Source organism: Osmerus mordax, chromosome 5, assembly GCF_038355195.1.
Source record: "Osmerus mordax isolate fOsmMor3 chromosome 5, fOsmMor3.pri, whole genome shotgun sequence".
Classification (NCBI taxonomy): Eukaryota; Metazoa; Chordata; class Actinopteri; order Osmeriformes; family Osmeridae; genus Osmerus; species Osmerus mordax.
This window is the reverse complement of record NC_090054.1, coordinates 16,975,876-16,994,867: the sequence shown is the minus strand read 5'-3', so window position 1 is coordinate 16,994,867 and position 18,992 is coordinate 16,975,876. Positions and strand designations below refer to the sequence as shown.

Sequence of the window (18,992 nt, the reverse complement as noted above, 5' to 3'; positions counted from 1 at the left end):
GACACCAAGGTTCACAGTGAGCTGAAGGCCTTCCAGCGGTCCTTCTTCCAGGGGTGGTTTCTGTTTTTGTCAGAGGGTTCTTTCTTCCTAAAAATACTCAGCCATCAAGAGGAGGGTAGTAATCAGTGATTACGGGGTGTGTCTTTGTCTCACTTAGTGAAGCACCGCATGGAGACAGTTCGCCTGTAGCATCAGGCCAGGAATATCTCCTGGCTCAACAGTTCTGCTATGTATCTTATGCACTCGCCATTCCAAATGGGATTTGTCAAGCGTTTACAGTCGACAAGCAGACAAACACACTTACACTGTTCATTGTTTCATACATCATTTATTTTGGAAAAATATTTCGCTGATTTCCTTCATGGGCTTCAACAGTTATAAAACAATTCCAATAGGTTCTGTACAACGCTTCATTTTAAATACATTTCTGTTGGAAAACACAGTCACAGTGTTCTGAAGTGCCTTATATACATTAGACATATATTTGTAAAACAAAAAAGTAACTTAAATTATATCAAATTGAACTCCACAAAAATCATAACAAATGTAACACAAATAAAGACATTAAATTAAAAGAATACATCCTCTTCTTTAAAAAACAAACAGCATCAACAGTATTTGAACCAACATGAAGGCAGTGTCTTCTTTCCCCTACCTGCCATATACAGACAAACAGGCTGAGAGGGCCATAGGCAGTGCATCATACTCATCACGCATACACAGTCAGCAACTCACATCACTATCTTTAAATACAACACAGCCCTCCATAGTGCAATGAGGTAAAACTGTCCCAACAGCAAGGCAGTCCAACTATTAGTCCATAACGCACGTTCCTGGGAAACTTTACTAGAGAGAGAGTGACATAGGCCAGTATGGCCCAACAACATCATCCTGGATCTGAAGTCCTTGGTCCCCCTCCAGCTGAGAACCAGCTCAGCCTGACAGACCTCTGTCCACGTCTCAGCCAGTATTAAACTAGTACTACACAGCACATGGGCGACCACAATGTATACGCAGTACTATGGCAGTACTTACACAGTATTCAGTTAGTACGACATAGTCTAGTACTCGGGTCAGTCCTACCAGGTACTGTCTAACAGCAGCAGCAGTCACAATGAGGGACACCTTCCCTCTGGGTTTGAGCAGCATAAAGGTGGAGTAAAACCTCCTGTTGAGAAGATGAGCTACTGCTCAGGGTCTGGTGTTACACCTGGAAAACAGAAAGGATGGACGAGGTCAGTTTCAGTTGCTGCGTCAGAAACTAGCATTACTACAATCTCACAGGCAGACTCGGCATTTAGGCTTCTCAGTTAAGACCATGAATTGTTCGTCCTGATACGTTCTAGAACGTGTTTTTGTTGGGTTTCATGGGCTGTGAACACGTGGTGAGAACTCACCTCAGTTGCGATGATACATTCATCCTTCTCGTCAGATATGACGTACACAGACTGGTACTTGCTGTCGCTGCATGACGACTCTTCTGCACATTTCTTCTCTGAGGTGTCGCTGTGAATACAAAGCAAAAAAATACCTTAGCACCAAAGACACCCTTACTGAATGAGCTGTTGGAACATACGTTTTGCCATCCACACCACAATGAAGCAAATAGCAGCGATCGTCGATTATTTACCTATTCAGTCTTTTTCTGTGTGATGTGAAGTCGTAACTGGTTGAACTGAGTTTGTCCTCCAGATCACTGTCCAGACCTTCACATTTGGCTTCGCTCTTCTCTTGGTCCTCTTTACATGTCTCTTCAGGCTTGAGCTCATGCACCAGGTTATAATCCACAGCAGAGTATCGGGCCTTGTACCCATTCCTCTCTGCCCCGGGGTTGTCGGAATTGTAGTCCACCTTCTTATTGGTGTTCTTCACCTGGGCAGGTGCCAGCACGCTGACAGACAGTTCCTTGTCTCCACGGTGATAGTTGTTTGTCAGGTTGTTCATGGTCTCGCTCTCGTTTTGGCTGTCTCCATGCTGTGACCTCTGCTGAACTTTCACCCGGATGTACACCACCAGCACAGCGCAGCCAATCAGAAGAAGAAGCACCATGAAGATCCCGGCACATACGGCTGTCCAGGGGAAGCCGCCCTCCTCCTCGTCCTCATTGTCTACCGAGTAACGCCGGTCAGGTCCCTCCACCACTGGCTGGCCCTGAGGGGCCTCTGGGAGAAGAAACTGGCAGTTATGTCCACCGTAGCCGGGCACGCAGGCACACACGTAGCGGCCGCTCCTCTCATGGCAGGTGGCGCCGTTGTGGCAGGGGTTGTGATCACAACGGCTGATGGGAGCGCTGCAGTTCTTGCCGGTGTAACCGGGAGGGCAGGTGCAGGTGTAGTCGTTCATGCCGTCCTGACAGGTGCCGCCGTTCTGACAGGGGTAGACGCCACAGTCGTCAGCGTTGTCCTCGCAGTTGGCGCCGGAGTAGCCGTCCAGACACTGGCATAAGTAGGAGTTGACCAGGTCGACACACTGAGCACCTATAACAACACACAGACGCACACACTTAACTCTCTGCCTCGAAATGTATCACAGGGAACAGTCAACTTGCCGTCGATGCATGACGTGTTAGATGCTAATAACACAGCATATCAGATCACAGGGTATTACAAAGTCCACAAGGTCTCTTCGAGCACGGTTCACGATGAGTGTGCGTACCATTAGCGCAGGGGTTTGAGCTGCAGTGGTCGATCTTCTTCTCACAGTTGAAGCCGGCGTACCCCAGAGGACACTGGCAGAAGTAGCCACCCTCAGGGTTGTCCGCACAGCGTCCCCCGTTGAAGCACGGCCCGTCCGCACACGTCATGGCACTCAGTTCGCAGTTGTTTCCATAGAAACCCGGCGGGCAGGTACACTTGTAGGTGTTCTCCTTATCCTGTAAGAAGACAGTTGAGAGGTTGTTATTAACATGATGTTAACCGGGCAAAATAGTTTCTTCATTCATCATTTAAAATACATGTTCGTTTGACCCTGTTTTTAAATGTTGTTTCTCAGGATGCATGCATACTTTCTCAGCTCCAGGACCAGCCTCAGACACTACAGTACATACTTTGTAAAAGCAGCTGCAGTCTGTATTAAAATTACAAAAGTAAAAGTATGAGTTTTGAGACGCGGGGCCACTTACCATGCAGCTTCCTCCATTCCTGCAGGGGTTACCGGAGCACTCGTTCACCTCCAGTTCACAGCTGGCCCCAGAGAAGCCTGGTCGACAGGTGCAAGTATAGCTGCCCTGGCCTGTGTTGGTACAGGTAGCCCCGTTCATGCAGGGCTTGTGGTGGGTGCAGTAGTTCAGGTCTGAAACAGACAAACAGCACATACTGATTAATGTCTCTGACTTTCAGCAGATACACTTATGCCTATCCAGGAAGTTTCACAACATATTTGAGCCGTGTTGGGTGACCGTAGAAAGAGCACTTACCCTGGTTGCAGAACAGGCCTCCCCAACCCTCCTGACAGTTGCACTGCCATGGTTGCTGGCAGGTGCCATGGAGACAGCCTGGGTAGCGGATACAGTCATCACAGTAGCGCCCACTGAAGCCCACTCTACACCTGCAACAGCAACAAGACGGGTCAGATACTCATTCACGCAAGTTAGGTCAACTGCAACAGTGGGTGGTCGAGGCATTTGCTTTAACATCAAGGGGAGATGAACAGTGTCTGACTTACTTGCACTCTCCGGGCTTGTCACAGAAACCATGCTCATCATCACAGCCTGGCAGGCAGATCGCTAAAGATGAGAGAAAGACCACATGTGAATCATGGGAATCTAACAGTCTGGAGCATGTGTGTTTATACAACAGGCCAGCCTCTTTTCAGATTGGGGCTGTTCAGTAAACACTAGTTGATTCATCTCACTGAGCTGGTGGCCCCCTCAACCGTTACCTAGAAAAATATGCTCCTCTCGTCACCAGGGGGACCAACATGCTGCTTAACACAGTTGCTCCCACACAAAAGACTCCCACACAAAGACTTCTTTTTCTCCTAACTATGGGTCAGAAGTCCCTTTTTTCTCCCTGCTCTCCCAGCCCCTCCCCTTCATGTCCCCGAGTGAGTCGGGCTAGATAAGAGCGGCCGGGCCAGCTGGCCTGCACGGTGCCAGGGTGGACAGCTGCTCCATTGTCTACTCTCACTCAGCAGCTGCCCGCTCTCAACAATACCGCACCGCGCAAAGCCAATCAACGCCGAGCACACCGCCAAGTAGCCAATCAGCCATTACATTTAATCTATGGCACGCGTGTGATAACTCGGGCAAATTTCTCAGATTTAAATTCGCCTATATACATTATTTAGACAGTCAGTATTTTTGTAAATTGTAATCATTAATTCTCAGATGACAAAATTAAGATGGGGTGGCATGGCATTAAAAGTGTAATACATACTAATGATACATCTGTGAACTTACGTTCCGTGCAGTATTGTCCTTTCCATCCTGAGATGCAGATGATTTCGCCACGTTCACCGCAGGTAAAATGACCGAAGGCGTCATCGCGCGGACGGCAGAACACAGAGCATCCCTCTCCATAGTAATGCTCATCACACACGAATCGGTAGGAATACTTCAGCTCTGTCCTTCCGCCTGCCTGCAAGTCCTGGAACCACTCCTCCCCAACCGTCAGGTGTCTCTGGGTGGTCATACGGCTGATGAGGCGCTCGGGGTTGTCTAAAATGAATCAATAAACTAATTTACAATCGATCCATCAATGATAGCCTACTGACTTGTTGACACTGGATGGGTTACAACGTGGTAACCTGTTGCTCTCTTTTGCCTACCTGTTGTGAGGTCGTCCACCGAGTCAGTCTGTAGAGCCTCAATAATGAGAGAGAATGTTCCCTGTTGGAATGAACAGAATTGTTCTAGGTCAAATAAGTCTTGCTTGCAAGCAAACGTTAAAAGACGGTCGATAAACTCTAGGCTAATACCCCTGTTGATTAGCATTGAGGAGTGCTACCTACAGCGCTCACACCTCATTCTTCCACTTTCACACTTACTCACAGCTGTAAAATGAAACGTTTTGGAATTTCACGCAGAGCTGCCAATGATATGCCAACTCTGAGGATGTGAAGTTTCCCACCCTGATAGCTTTTGGTAAACGTACTCAAACCCCCCTCACACGTTTCTAGGATTAAACCTACTTATCACTTCTATTACTTTTCATACATAACCAACAAAGCCAAAAGTTAATATGTCCATTTGTAAATTAATGGTAGGCTACTTCAGAAATTCAACAAACGTTAAGTCAAAGTTTACACTCACCGGCCATGTGAAGCCGAAAGAGAACTGGATAGGGTTGGAGAAGGAGCTGTCTGCGATGCTCTCCGGCACTTGGAAGGAGTTGGACCCAAGTACCGGAGTCACAGCTCCCCCGTAGGTGCAGGGGGGGTCCGGTGACACATTGGCCTGATAGTGCTTCAGACAGATCCGAAAGAACGTTTTACATTCACATTGCAGAAATCCAGGCGCAGAACCTGCCTTGCAGCAATTTGCATTGCCCGTTACTCCTTTCTTGTTGAGGAACTCTTGGAGCTTTAACTCGAAAACCCCAGAACACAAACCCTGTAAACAAAACAAAACATTTCGAAATTGTTTATTCAAACGTTTATTGCTGAATATAAACATACGCAAATGATAGGCTACCTAATTACGAATCAATCAAAAAGAAGAAGAATGTTACCTGGCATATGAAGACACAAATGCTGACAGCGAACAGGAGCGACTGGCGTCCCATTGTGCTGAAGATCTTAAATAAATAGGTAGAGTTCCACGAGCCTGGGCAGTGTGCCTATGACCCAGCTCAAACAATCATCGAGAAAGTTATTTTCATCTATCAAAGTCCAACTAAAGGATTCGTTCCGTCTTCTTCTGGTCCCTTCACTCAGATTTTCTGGTTATGTTCTGATATGACCAATACATACAGTAATCCCCCACAGTGACGGCCAAAAATCCCAGTGAAAGTTTGGGGAATTAAGTCGAAATTCCTTGTAGAGGCGTAAATTCCAATCCGATTATTGAATATTGCAGTTCAATTCAGATTCTGACTAAAGGGTGCAAAATCAGACAGCGCGTGTCTGGTTTATTTTCCACTTGATCAACAATGAGCGAAAGGTTAGCGATCCAAAACAATTGCCCCACGACTCTGTCGGTAGTTCAACCTGCTTGTAACTGCGTGTGTCTGAAGTGCCAGTCAGCCTTCCGCCGGTTATATACGGCCCACGACTGCTAGGGTAATGAGATGCAAATCAGCTACTCTCCTCTCTGTCCCGAGCTGTCACAAAGGGGGACACTTTTGGAAAACCTCCCCCTCAAAAGATAGCCAAATGGTCACTGAGCTGTTAAATGTGCAACCCTTCCACATGGCACAGAACATTCCCATTTACATTCCAACAAAATTTTACCTCCAGAATCCTTTACATCGACCGTTCTCACATAAAACCTCAAATTGCATCACAGGGCATCTCCACATGGTGAGATCCAGAGTACATTAACCCTCCCCTTCCAAGTAGGAGCCTGCGACGGGAGCACGCCACTGACTATCTCTATGGCTTCTTTTTTTATTCTTGTAACCGCAAAACTTTTGTTTGTGATATTGAATGAAAATATTTTATTTTAATTTTAGTTTGGCCTACAATCTATCCAGACGATTTCAATTATAAGGAACACATAGACTAAAATCACAAGACTGTGTTGGACATATTTAATAATATAATACAGGTTTGTTTATTGAAAGCATGTCTTTGGAAATAAAGACAAAGCCAAAATAAAGTTTTACAAATTTATTGTATAAGACCTCATGTAAATATGATTACGTAAACCTCATTTTATAGTTGGTCACACTATCCTAATGAACATTTCCCTACAATAAACATACATATATTTCACTGGATCTTAGAGGATAACTATTCGCTTTACTGTAAAACACCTGGGGTGACTTGTGTTGATTTTTTCATCTTACACTTAGGTGGGGCAGTAAAAACTGCTCTGGTGTGTGTCGCTCGCGTGGCTGTCATTAAGGCACTTTGTTATTGTGCGCGCGGGGGAAGAATAAGTTTGGTCTTTGTGCTTTCAGCTGTATGGTAATTCAGGCTGCAGCACCTGCTCTCTCCACAATACACGAGGGAGAGAGAGCTCCCCTCGGCGCACGCGGCCGTTACAACAATGTCTCAAAAAAAGTAGTTTGCCATCTCAGATTTGAAGTCTTCTGTCTCTCAAGTTTTTTAGTACGTAGCCCTACGTTTTATAAATGTGGGCTATGGACTACTTGTTATTAGCGGAGAATGTTATTTACTTGAAAGAGAACGTTTGCACTTGTTGATGTCTAGCTAGTTGCTCTAATCTGATTACTCTGTAATTGTGTGCATACGCGCGGGCGCGCTCATGCTTGTTTGTGTGGGTATGTGTATGAGAGAGAGAGAGAGAGAGAGAGAGAGAGAGAGAGAGAGAGAGAGAGAGGGGGGGGGGAGACAGAGAGAGGAGACAGAGAGAGAGAGGAGACAGAGAGAGAAAGGGGGGGGGGGTGGAGAGGCAGAGAGAGGGAGAGAAAAGCGAAAGATAGGAGAAATGAAAGATAAGAGAAAGGAGGAAGAGAAAGACAGAGAAAATCAGGGTGGTCTTAATTAGGACGCTAATTGAAACGACATTTCAATATTTGGCGCGCGGCAGCAACGGCATTTGAGCACGTAACGCGTTCCTAAACAAGGAGTGCATTTGTATCCCATGCAACAACAAAAAAAGAAGTGTGTGCAGCGGGTGGGGGTGAGGGAGGGGGGGTGAGGGAGGGGGAGGTGAGGGAGGGGGGTTGTCATGGCATAGTATACAGTTTTGCTCAGGTGTTTAATCACAGTGCTTAATATAATTCTGGTTTACTTAATGGATGAGTCAACCCCTGTTCACGTTCAGTAATCCATGGTGGCGCTGTTAATGTTGCAGTTTTGCGGGCCTTTACAGCCTGCATTAAATCCGCATGTTTGAGGTTTTACGCGTCTGACACTTCCCCGGTCAACCCTCTCTTCTATCCTCGTATACCATGGGGCATTTATTATATTGACGTGGCACACATTTCCCGATTACGCCGGCATAGCGTAACTGAAAGGCATGGTAAAAATCCTCAGAATCATGCGCACTACACTTATTCTTTTCAAATATAATTTATGCCACGCGATTCTGTCTTGGTTAAATCAAGCAGAAAGCTCCCTTTTCGCACTCCCCCTTCTTTCTGAACGTGGACTATGGAGAGACTGTTTAACCTAAGTGTTTCTATGGGAGGCTGTTGTACTTTAACTCCTGCCCACCAGTAGCTCCAAGGAACAAAGGAGGGACTCGAGCTCTGACCATTCATCTTTTCTTTGCGCTTTAATTTTCATTGATTTGGAATACAAGGGAGAGCCCTTGGGGATTCCATCTGAAGGGCACGACACGCCTTTGGACGCGGACAGCCCCCCAAGCCAGCCATCTGCTCCTCACCAAATGGCGTTTTTACCCCCCCAATCTCAACTGCATGTCTCTACTGTCTCCCTACATATTCCACAGTCTTCATCCAAATTGAAGTGGAAGCATTTTGAAGAGTGTGCAACGGTATGATGCTGGCCATATGGTTAGGGAAGCCAGAACTGCAGTTTTGCGGATAGATCGCTCGTGGGAACATAAACACAGAGAACATCACACCATAACGAAGGGATAGCAACGGGGGTAAATCGATTAATCGGAAGTCTTAATGAGACTATAATCACGTTGTAGGCTACATTTAAACGGAATATAGCCTACATGTTACAGTCAGTTTCCCATTGTAAAGTTAAAGAGAAATATACAGTTTTATATACAATATTGAGAATAGCTACAATATGAATAATTTTTGAATTGGGATAAGCCCTTCAATCAACTTTTTAAAAACATTTTGTGTCCAATATCTGTGAGGCAACAGGTGAGGTCATGACTGGGCATTTTATTATAATGAGTTGAGCGCAAAGAGGACGTTACTTGCTTAGTGGTGCTGAACATTCTGCCCTCTATAGATTTCTTACGAGACAAAGGGGTTGGTGTCGGCATCCTGTGTGATGCTGCGGAGGCTCGCGCTGATTAGAATAATAAAGAATGTGTCGCGTGGCTCCGCCAACTCGCAGATGATGGATAAGCTCGTGCAGCATCATTGACGCCCTAATATCAGAAACCTGATAGCGAATCATCTGTTGGCTTTAAGCCTATACCCCTATTTTAATGACAAAACCCATGTGCTTACCTGTGATCCCTGGGCCCGTTTGTCCACAACAAGTGGGATTAACTCGGCCAGCTGCTCCATGGACAAGGGATCGGTGCAGTGACCATTCTGCCCTCATGTGTCTCTGGGGTCAGGGGGTGGGAGGTTAGAACCGTTGTTTGTGGTGTGTGTGTGTGCATTCTTTCCGGACGGATGGGGTTAACTGCTGAACCACTCATGAATTCTTCTGCAGAGTTGAGGGCAGTCGCGTGCTTTCCGAAGAGCATCTGCCTCCTCTGTTCAGTACGTTTTGTTTTTCCCTGAGTCAACCACGGTCTTGGGGGAGGAGAAGAGAGAATGAACAGATCCAAGGGGAGAGGGGATGAGCCGATCAATAGTGAGTGGGCCTGCAAATCAAAACAGTCGCTCCTTTGGGAAAATAAGGCAGCAGGTTGGGAATTATATTATGTTGGATCCACACCCCGATAGGCTACAAGTATTTTACCTTTTGTCAATTGTAAAACTGTTCATGCATTACACTGAAGACCTCCCCATTCCCCAAAGTATTGCACTCTTGGGACGAGAGAGCTGTGTCTTTTTGGAGGATGCCATCAGGTAGTCGTTAAATGAGCTCTTCACCCCCAATTCCGGCAAGGCAATCTGAATTACGACACTGAGCCGTCTCTCTGAATGGCGGATTTGTACGGGGCGGTGCCCCTTTAGAAAGACTCCCCGTGTCCTGCCGAGCATCTGCCCAGTGATGAACAGATGTAGTCACCTGCAGTGACAGCGCGCATATGGTCTTACCCATTCACACTTTGCAAGAGAACGCGACAATAGGCTTTGTGTGCGCTGCAATATAAATCCTGTATGATCTCTCTCATCTCAACAACACAGTTGTGTCCATAAAGTTATTCTTACCAATAAAGTATAGTTCACCAATTGATTTTTTTTAAATGCGAAATTAATAGATACGCTACAACATTTAGAAACACATTGTTCATTGATGAGCCTTTCTGCGCCTAGGACATAGGAAAACATTCATTTTCGAAATGACAAAATTCCTTATGAGAAAAATTAAAACCCTAAATGGTTAACAAAACGTACTGAATTATTATATAAAATGTTACAAATATTAAGTCAGGTCTACATTAAACATTTTAGGAGAGTTGAGTCCGCACGTGTATCTTGTTTACAAGAGCTGTTGAGCTGCTGCGTGGTGACGTAATACAGCGTGCCAAAACAGGAAATCGTAGGCTGACTAGCTAGCAGCGTCGTTGAAGTCTCTAGCAAGATATTACAAGTATCTGTATTAGACATTAGGTTTTACTTTAAGAAAAATTAGGGGTGTATTTGTCATATAAACTCTTTACCCAAACTCTCTCACCTGACTCACTATAGGATAGTGAGGCAGGGATTTTCACATATCGGAAGGTCTGTTAGCATTCTGCTTAGCATGCAGCACACACGCATGCCATTGTTTTAACGAATATACATGAAAAATACTGTAAATCCGTGATTATCAGACATAGTCAGAAGTGGGAGTGACAGCATCATGCATGTATCCTGAACATTATTGGATTACTGTACAATTAAAGGCCTATAGCCCTATATCGTATTTCAGAGCAGAGATGGGTGTGAAGGGCTTGCAGTCTTTCACTGAACAGTGCTGTCAAGAGGGCTGTATGCCAGTGCACCTCCAAGAACTGGCCAGCCAGCATGTCAGGAATCAACCCTCAACAAGTGACCCCAATCCTCCTACACTAGTGGTGGACGGTATGGCCTGTGTGAGGCAGTGGTACAGCTGTCCGGCCTGGGTCCATGGGGGTCAGTGGAAGCATTTACTCCACCTGCTGAAGGAGTGGGTGGGGGCCTTCACGTCTGCAGGGATCCACCTAGTATTCTTCTTTGATGGTGTAGTAGAGGAACAGAAGAGGGCAGAGTGGGTTAAGCGGAGGCAGAGGGTAAACAGGGACATTTCTAGACTGTTCACCCATGTGAAGAGGCAGGGGCAGCAGCCAGGCCGGGACTTGTTCTGTCTGCCCTCGGCACTGGCCACCTTCTCCCTCTTTGCTCTGCGCTCCCTGGGCCAACAGGTCCACTGCTCTGTACGAGAGGCTGACTATGAGATTGCTACCTTCGCCCTTCAGCACAATTGCATTGGCATACTGGGTCAGGACTCTGACTTTCTCATCTATGACAGTGCCCCCTACCTGTCAGTCAACCATCTGCGTCTTGACCGCATGACCACAATGATGTACTCCAGAGACTGCCTCTGCCACGCCCTCCAACTGCACATGGCAGAGCTCCCGCTCCTGGCATGTCTCCTTGGAAACGATGTGGTGCCAGAAGCAAGGATGCAGCATGTGCGTAGCAGAGCCCTGGCGATCTACCGCAAGACGCATCAATGCTCTGATCCACCACTGAGGGAGAAGGTCCTGGCTGTAGCCCAGCTCATATTCTCCTCCCGGGGATGCCTGGGTCCTGCAGGTCTGGATGTATCAGACTCAGACAGGCAGGTGCTGCAGATGGGACTGCAGTACTACCTACTGCCAGGGCAGCAGTCACTGTGGGAGGGTCTAGTTTCCTCCTTTCCTCCTAGTCCTGTGTGTGCAATGGAAAGATACGTTTGCCCGGAAGTCCTCCAGGTAAACAGTATAACCAGCTAAACATGTGGCACGCACAAACCATTACTCCTCAATGTGGCGTACACGTTTGTCTATCATCCCACACATCAATCATGTTGTGTGACCGTTCATAGGGAGTCAACTGCACCGTTCTCTCTCTCTGACAGGCAGCCAGGGAGAAGCACGCGCGATGCGAGTGTTTCATGGTGTACAACGTGCTGTACAACGGCATGGTGGAGTGCAGTAACACCCTGGAGGATAAGGAGGATGAGGATCTGGCTCCCCAGGCTCTGGTGTTTCAGCCATGCAGGGAGCAGATCTACGGAATCCTGCTCCCAACACACCCAGGTGCCTGTTGCTAACCCACTGGAAATGTTGCTTCTGGATGCTTTTTCTCATTGCCTTGTGCTGGATACAGGGAGTTGAATGTTTGTAGGCAATTTTATGGAGATGCAAAAACAACTGTATTAGACATGCTGTTGTTGAACAACTAGTTAAGTGTGTAGTATGTGAGTCATTATATCTTGTAATGTGTTTTTTTAAGCAGACAGCGATGGAGATGTCCCAACAGTCAAAGAGTGGTTTGTGTCCCCCAACAGCCAACTGAAGCAGCCCAACATAGTCTTTCCTGCACCCCTCACCCACTCAGGTACAGTAGATCTGCAAGACCAACAAAATAGACTACTGACCACCTGTGACTACTCCGTCTTTTACTCAATGATGGCTTTCAGGAATACAAAGTTTTCATCCTACATTGTGATCATATCTTACGCTTTCTGTTATGCTTTCCTACCATCTAGGTGGACAACCAGATCTGAAGGTGTTGTGGTTTGGGCAGGACTCGGAATCATCTAGTCTCCGCCTGACTTGCTTCTTGTCAATGTTTGGCTGTGAGGAGCTGTCAGTGGAGCAGGGCCAACTAGAAGTTTCTCTCCTGGCGGTACTCTGTCTGGTCACCTACATCACCAAACAGGTGAGGGCTGGGTTCAGGCCTGGCTTTCCCTCAACACAGACCTAAACAAACCCTGAGACTTTCACTGTCACTTCCAAGTGCACCTATAAGAGGGGGGACAGTAGTAGCGCTATGACCCGGGTCTTATTTGGGGTTCTCTCCAGACAATGAAGGCTATCAGTGTCTGATAGAGGACAATAGTAGTACTCTTCTCTGCTCTCCAAGGCCTTAATACATTATTCATGCACCTCCAGTGCCTTCTCATTCACAGCTGTTTGTTTTGAACGCAAGGCCTTGTGTTTGTGATTAGTCTAATGAACAGTCCTCTCTCCTCATGTCTGTCTATCTATCTCTGTGTGTGTGTGTCCTCAGGTGGAGCGCCTCAGTCTGGAGGATGTAGACGCCTATCTGAGCCAGGCCGTCTGTCTCAGGTCCATGAGCCCCACACAGCTACGACACACTGCAGTGAGTTCACACGGCTGATATCTACTGGCCGTGGTCGTGTCTGCTTGCTTGGCCAACAAATGTGTCACTAGTGGACCTCTGCAGCCCCAGATGGGCCTGCGTCGTTACATCTTAACCAAATGTCAAAAGTCTTTGTGTCGTTTTTGGTGCTCTGCACATACATGGCCGACTCTTTTCCCTCAAACTGATTTCAGTTCAACCACCCTTCTATGTCTTTTAGCTCTGTTTATTTTTACTTCTTAATTATGGCATTTAGTTTGACTAATTAGCATTTTCTACTGCTCATCTGTACACAATAATTAGGTCTAAGCCTCAAATTGAGCATTCATTTAGGGATTTTTATTTAAAAGTCTTCAAGAGTTGAAGTGTTTCTGGGATATGGAGCTGTATTTATACAAGTAGGAGGATTCCTTCTTCCATCAGTGAGCTTTAGTAAACAAAAAGACCCTTTAGATAATGCCCTCTCAGGAGGTCAACATGAGGAGGGGAGGGTTCTTGCGACATATTGACAAACCCACAAAAGGAAGAATTATTTCACAATATATGAAGGCCTGGCGGTGGAAAGTACTGAGGGGGGAGACATTTTGCGACATTCCTCCTTAAATGACTGTGATTGTGGTCAGATCCTCAGAACGATGTGCTGCTTTGCCTGGCGACAGCCTCCAAGCTGTCCTTGACAACAACCACAGGGCTATTTATGCTCCAGGCTGCCCGATTTAAACGCTGCTACGCCCGCTACTCCTAGTAGAGACTCTAACTGTTCTCCACGACCCCCTCCTCTTCCAACTCAATGGAAGTTGGATAAAAAGGTTCACCCAGGGTTGTCTGTAACACTTTGAAAACGTTATTGAACCTCGACGTAATGGAAGTTAACTAAATATATGTCCAACTATGTCAGTAACCTTCAACTTCATTGTCTTAGTTTGGTGCCTACTTTGTGCTCACCCCAAGTTGTGTTTGTTGTGAAGGTGTGTTTGTTTATGTTCCAGGATTAGGAACATTCACAGTGAAACAGTAGACGCTGGAGTATGTGTGGTAATAAAAGAGTGTTTGTGGTTGACAGATGTCACGTTAAAGGGTACTCTGGCAGCAGGTGTTGAATGGCTGGGCTGAAAAAGGTCATTAGAAAAGTGTGTGTGTGTGTACACTCCAGCACTCCACACACACACCTGTTGCCTCAAACCATTGTTTGGCTCCCACCAGGACAGATACTGTCACATCTGCCTGGAACGGGGAGAAAGGGAGGGGGAGGTCTGACGGCAGGGTGTATCAGGAGAGGAGAAAAGAGGAGTGGAGGGGGGGGGGGGGGTTAGGGTGGTTAAGAGTGGTAGCCAGATGGTAGAGGTCTCTCCAGGGACATCTTCCTGGCTGTTGCCTCTATGCACAGTCACACTGAGAGAATGTGCCCACTCAGGCTCCAAACTGGCCCTCAACTGAGCCAGGGGTCCCCCCACGAGTACAGGCACTGAGATTGAACTGCTTCTATCCGTGTGTGAACAGTCATGCACACTTGTCTGTTTACCACACTAATCTGGATGTACTCCGAAAGACAGACTTGTGTGTGGGTGTGTGTGTGTGTGTGTGTGTGTGTGTGTTAGCGTACTGCTGTGTGTGTCAGATGAGATGAGCGGTCTTTGTCTTGGCCAGTGTGCCTGCAGGGCCTAAGGGGCTGGTGTTTCTTTGTTTGTTGTAGGTGAAGCAGTCTTTTTGTTTGTAATAGTTTAGGCTCTGTTTGAGTTGGAGCAGGTGGTGGGCAGGCAGACAGGCCGAGATAAAAAGACTGGTATGCAAGGAGACTGGTTGAGCGTGTGTTTGTTTGTGTGTGCATATATGTCTGTGTGTGTGTGTTTCAGGAAACACACACACACAGACATATATGCACACACACATACACACACATCCTGACCCATGACAGGCATTTGATATACAGTAAATCAGTGATCAATGTAATCTCTAATCTCAGAGCAGCAGCTGCCTGATAGCCGGTACACACACACACACACACTCACATCTGCCTGCTGCTACTGGGTCCGTAGTCACCTGCTCCTGCAGGCGCCCTTTCAGTCATTTCTCTGTGCTATCGAACCCCCTCTCACCCCCTCTCCTCTCCCCCCTCTCACTGTCCCTCCCCACCTCCCTCTCTGTTAGGTTCCTCATGTGGACTCTCGGGCGATCCAGCTGGGCTCTCTGTTTGTGCGCGGCCTGACCCATCTGCTGGGTGCTAACAGTGCCTGCGGTCAGCCCCTGGCCATGGAGGGGCTGATGCCCTGGCACACCTTTGACGGCCTGCTTTTTCACTCCAAATACCTGATGGCACACACTGGCACACCCCACCACCTGCTGCTGGAGGACAATGTGAGGGGGTTGTGTGTGTGTGTGTTTCAGAAAGAGGAGACCTCATGTGTTGTTGGTGTTGTTGTCTTTTCTTATTCTCATTGTCTCACCCCAGGCCTCCTGGCTCTCCACGTTTGTCGGCCTGAGAGAGAAGGTTCTAGAGGCCTGCAGACGGAAGGGTAGAATTGTCCAGTCCATCCCCAGACACAGGAGAACACTCCCAGGTGAGATTCAACATGCCGGGGCTGCAATGAGAGAACAGACAGAAAGGATAACAGGATGATGGAGCTCAATCTTCTGTCTATAAAGGCAAAATACTGGATACAAACCACAGTGGCCTAACAGCAAAAAATGGCGCTGTAGTCTTGAGGATGTGGCTGTATGGAGTTTCAACATCTGGGACTACAATACCCAGCAGTCAGTGTGTTAATGGAATCCATGTGGGTGTCCGGCAGCAGGCCCAGAGCTCTTCCTGGCTCTTTACTATGCTTTGTCATACAGGAATGGTTCTGGGCTGTCTTTTTATATGCCAGGGCTCTATATTAAGTAACATAACAAGACAACAAAATTACTATATGGCGAGGCCGATACAAAGGCCCCTCGAGACCGCTGCTCCGCAATGGCTCCCCGCGTCCTGTGGTTGCTACGTAGATGAAAAGACAGACCCACCAGCTAAATTGTATCCATGTGTTTGTATTTCTGACATTGAGCAACATGCCTAAATGTGCAATGTAGCTGCCTCATGCTCAGACTGTTGTACTTTGAGCTTATCTGCCAAATGACCTTTTTGCTATCGTAAATAAATAAATAAATGAATGAATAAATTCTAAGCTGCAAGGGTACATAAGGTTATCCTTATAGTGGATAAACAGTCTGCATACACATATTTATGGAAAACACGATAACATCATAGATTGATCAAATTCAATTTGATCCGCAAGCCAGAGTGCAGTTTTGGGTGAAAGGTGAAACATGTCTTTCGTCTGCTTTCAGTAACATTGCTAACTAGATGGTGAAATGCCCCCTGTCCTAGACACATTGAGGCATCCCTGTATAACAGGAGTCTACATCTAGACGAAACAAGAGTCCATGCTCTGGGATCAACGTGGGGCTGTCACAACTGTTTAGAGGAAAGCAAACAAAGACGCGCTTGGCCATGGCACCATCTGATGGATGTTGACACACTTTGATCACACTTTGATTGCACATGGTTTTCTCTGCTATGTAGCCGTTACACTTTGTAGACTTTGCACTGCTTCAATGTTTTTTTGTTTAATGTCCTACCCTTGCCAGTAATGATTACCCCAGAGTTTTGCTGTGGGGCACTGGCAGGGATTTCTGTTTGTGTTTACGCGTGTGCATGTGTGTGCGTATGCGTGGTTGTGTGTGTGTGTGTCTTGTGGCTTCATGGCGGTGGCGCTGATGGTCGCAGGGATAGAACTGCATGGTTTGTGTTTGGAAGAATATTTCATGTTTTGTCTCCTCAGCGAATATTTATCCAGAGAGTCTGGACTATGTTATTAAATCCGCTTTCAGATGCTGCATGTCTCTATGTTGTCCTCAGAGCAGCCGGTCACTGACAGACTGCAGCAGCACAGAGACACCCAGCAGCACAGAGACACCCAGCAGCACAGAGACACCCAGCAGCACAGAGACACCCAGCAGCACAGAGACACCCAGCAGCACAGAGACACCCAGCAGCACAGAGACACCCAGCAGCACAGAGACACCCAGCAGCACAGAGACACCCAGCAGCACAGAGACACCCAGCAGCACAGAGACACCCAGCAGCACAGAGACACCCAGCAGCACAGAGACACCCAGCAGCACAGAGACACCCAGCAGCACAGAGACACCCAGCAGCACAGAGACACCCAGCAGCCCGGAAGAGCTCACTCCAGTCCGAGAGCCAGATCCAGACCCCCCAACCGACAGAGATACCAGCTAGCCCCCAGGTGAGCCCCATGTTTAGAGTTAGACTAAGGCCATGGAACAGTGTCATTTGCTTCTGTCACACACTGTCATTGCCAGATGCTGTTAATAGCCATCAGGTCCCTTTCACACGCTTTTTGTGTTTGTCTCCTATCCCAGGTGGAGCCAGTACAATCACTTTCAGGACCCTGGCTCAGGTCTGCCCTGAGTTATGGTCAGGGTTTGAGAGAGGGACAGGGGATCGGAGGGAGAGAGAGAGGGATTTCTACTTTGTGATTCATCTCTCTGACAGGCAGGGTTAGACAACTCCTGGGCACTGATCCATCCGGTCAGCCCTCTGGCAAGCCAACTACAGGAGATGTAGAGTAGGTGAAAAATGAGATCTGGGTGTCAGTTGGAATGTGACTGAGATGAGAGGAAAGAAGAAGTAGAGATCAGTTGATAAAACAAAGGAGAAGAGGAGAAGATGATGACAGAGGTGATTAAGTGTCTGAGAGAGCAAACCAGTGGGATTAAGCATCTCAAATCCTAGGACGTATTGACTCAGCGGAATAAGATTGGCTGCATTCTCCCATGGAGTGTTTGCAAGCAGGAGGGAGAGTTTGAGAGGTGGGGCTGCAGTTACTCTAGCCAAATCAAGCTTGAAGTGTGCCACTTCAAACATGCACTGGTCAGTGGATTTACCTGTTTCTTGATCTGTTTATTTAACTGGTTAAATAAAAGAGAAACATGTCACTTGAGCCGAGTTGTCATCGGATTTGTTCTGATATCTCCTGAGAGTTCCATTTCAACTCTCCCCTCTGTTGTTGTGGATGTAGACGTTACTTCCTACATTCATCAGGCAGAACAGTAGGATTGGAAACCTTCCAAAATAACTACTCAATTTGACATAATGTAATACAAATGCCTTGCACTACAGACTGCAGAAATGCAGTGACTGACTGGTGTGTGTAGTTATGCCAGTGTGTCTGCCTATGCATTCTTCCACAGGGACATCATAAAAGCAGCCAGAGAGGAAAGAGGATATGGAGAAAGTTCCACAGAGCCAGTGGTCAGAGAGCAGCAGCTCCTTCCTCTCCATGACACACAGAGAAGTAGAGAGTCACCTCACAGCCTCACACACTGGAATGAAAAACACAGGCTGTGTGTGTGAGAACACATATGTTCACATGTGTGTCAGACTATAGACTGAGCAGGAAAGACTGATTAATGACAGGGGGAAGATGACAAGAAGGTTGTTGATCAAGCAATGGTGAGATCACGGGCTCTGGCTGGCTAAGGGGCTCAGATACTGCTTCCCCACTGCTGTACCATGGAAGGTATGCTACCTCACTGTGGACGGGCACAGTACAAAGTTCTAAAGAGTAGCTTTAGTGTGTCAGTTAGTGTAACATTAGGGCCTCAGTCACAATGCTGGTGGCTGGAAACTGAACCGTACGGTGGGTCTGTTAGCATACCTTGGCGGTACAGTGAAGCTAAACAAGCCGTGTTAGCATG

The 18,992-nt window shown here is 47.1% G+C and overlaps 2 protein-coding genes across 3 annotated transcripts; one reads left to right on the top strand and one right to left on the bottom strand.

The window, feature by feature from the left end:
• Positions 1-354: 354 nt before the first annotated feature.
• dld (deltaD) lies at positions 355-5,850 on the bottom strand. Its single transcript, XM_067236196.1, has 11 exons — positions 5,670-5,850; positions 5,252-5,551; positions 4,768-4,828; positions 4,400-4,657; positions 3,664-3,724; positions 3,416-3,546; positions 3,122-3,291; positions 2,656-2,872; positions 1,631-2,477; positions 1,398-1,506; positions 355-1,210 (listed from the first exon to the last, which is right to left on the bottom strand). Exons 1-11 carry the CDS (start codon positions 5,721-5,723, stop codon positions 1,205-1,207), a joined length of 2,214 nt encoding a protein of 737 aa, XP_067092297.1. The 5' UTR covers positions 5,724-5,850; the 3' UTR covers positions 355-1,204.
• A 4,880-nt stretch (positions 5,851-10,730) lies between these two features.
• On the top strand, positions 10,731-18,174 carry fam120b (family with sequence similarity 120 member B). Of its 2 annotated transcripts, XM_067236668.1 has the most exons (10): positions 10,731-11,833; positions 11,980-12,160; positions 12,360-12,506; positions 12,613-12,785; positions 13,137-13,229; positions 15,378-15,584; positions 15,679-15,787; positions 17,128-17,155; positions 17,360-17,518; positions 17,655-18,174. In XM_067236668.1, the coding sequence occupies exons 1-10, from the start codon at positions 10,745-10,747 to the stop codon at positions 17,701-17,703; spliced, it is 2,235 nt and encodes a 744-aa protein (XP_067092769.1). In that variant the 5' UTR covers positions 10,731-10,744; the 3' UTR covers positions 17,704-18,174. The 2 variants fall into 2 exon arrangements, with proteins under 2 accessions (XP_067092769.1, XP_067092770.1); XM_067236669.1 differs by lacking the exons at positions 17,360-17,518; positions 17,655-18,174 and having other exon boundaries at positions 12,360-12,461; positions 17,133-17,201.
• Positions 18,175-18,992: the final 818 nt, after the last annotated feature.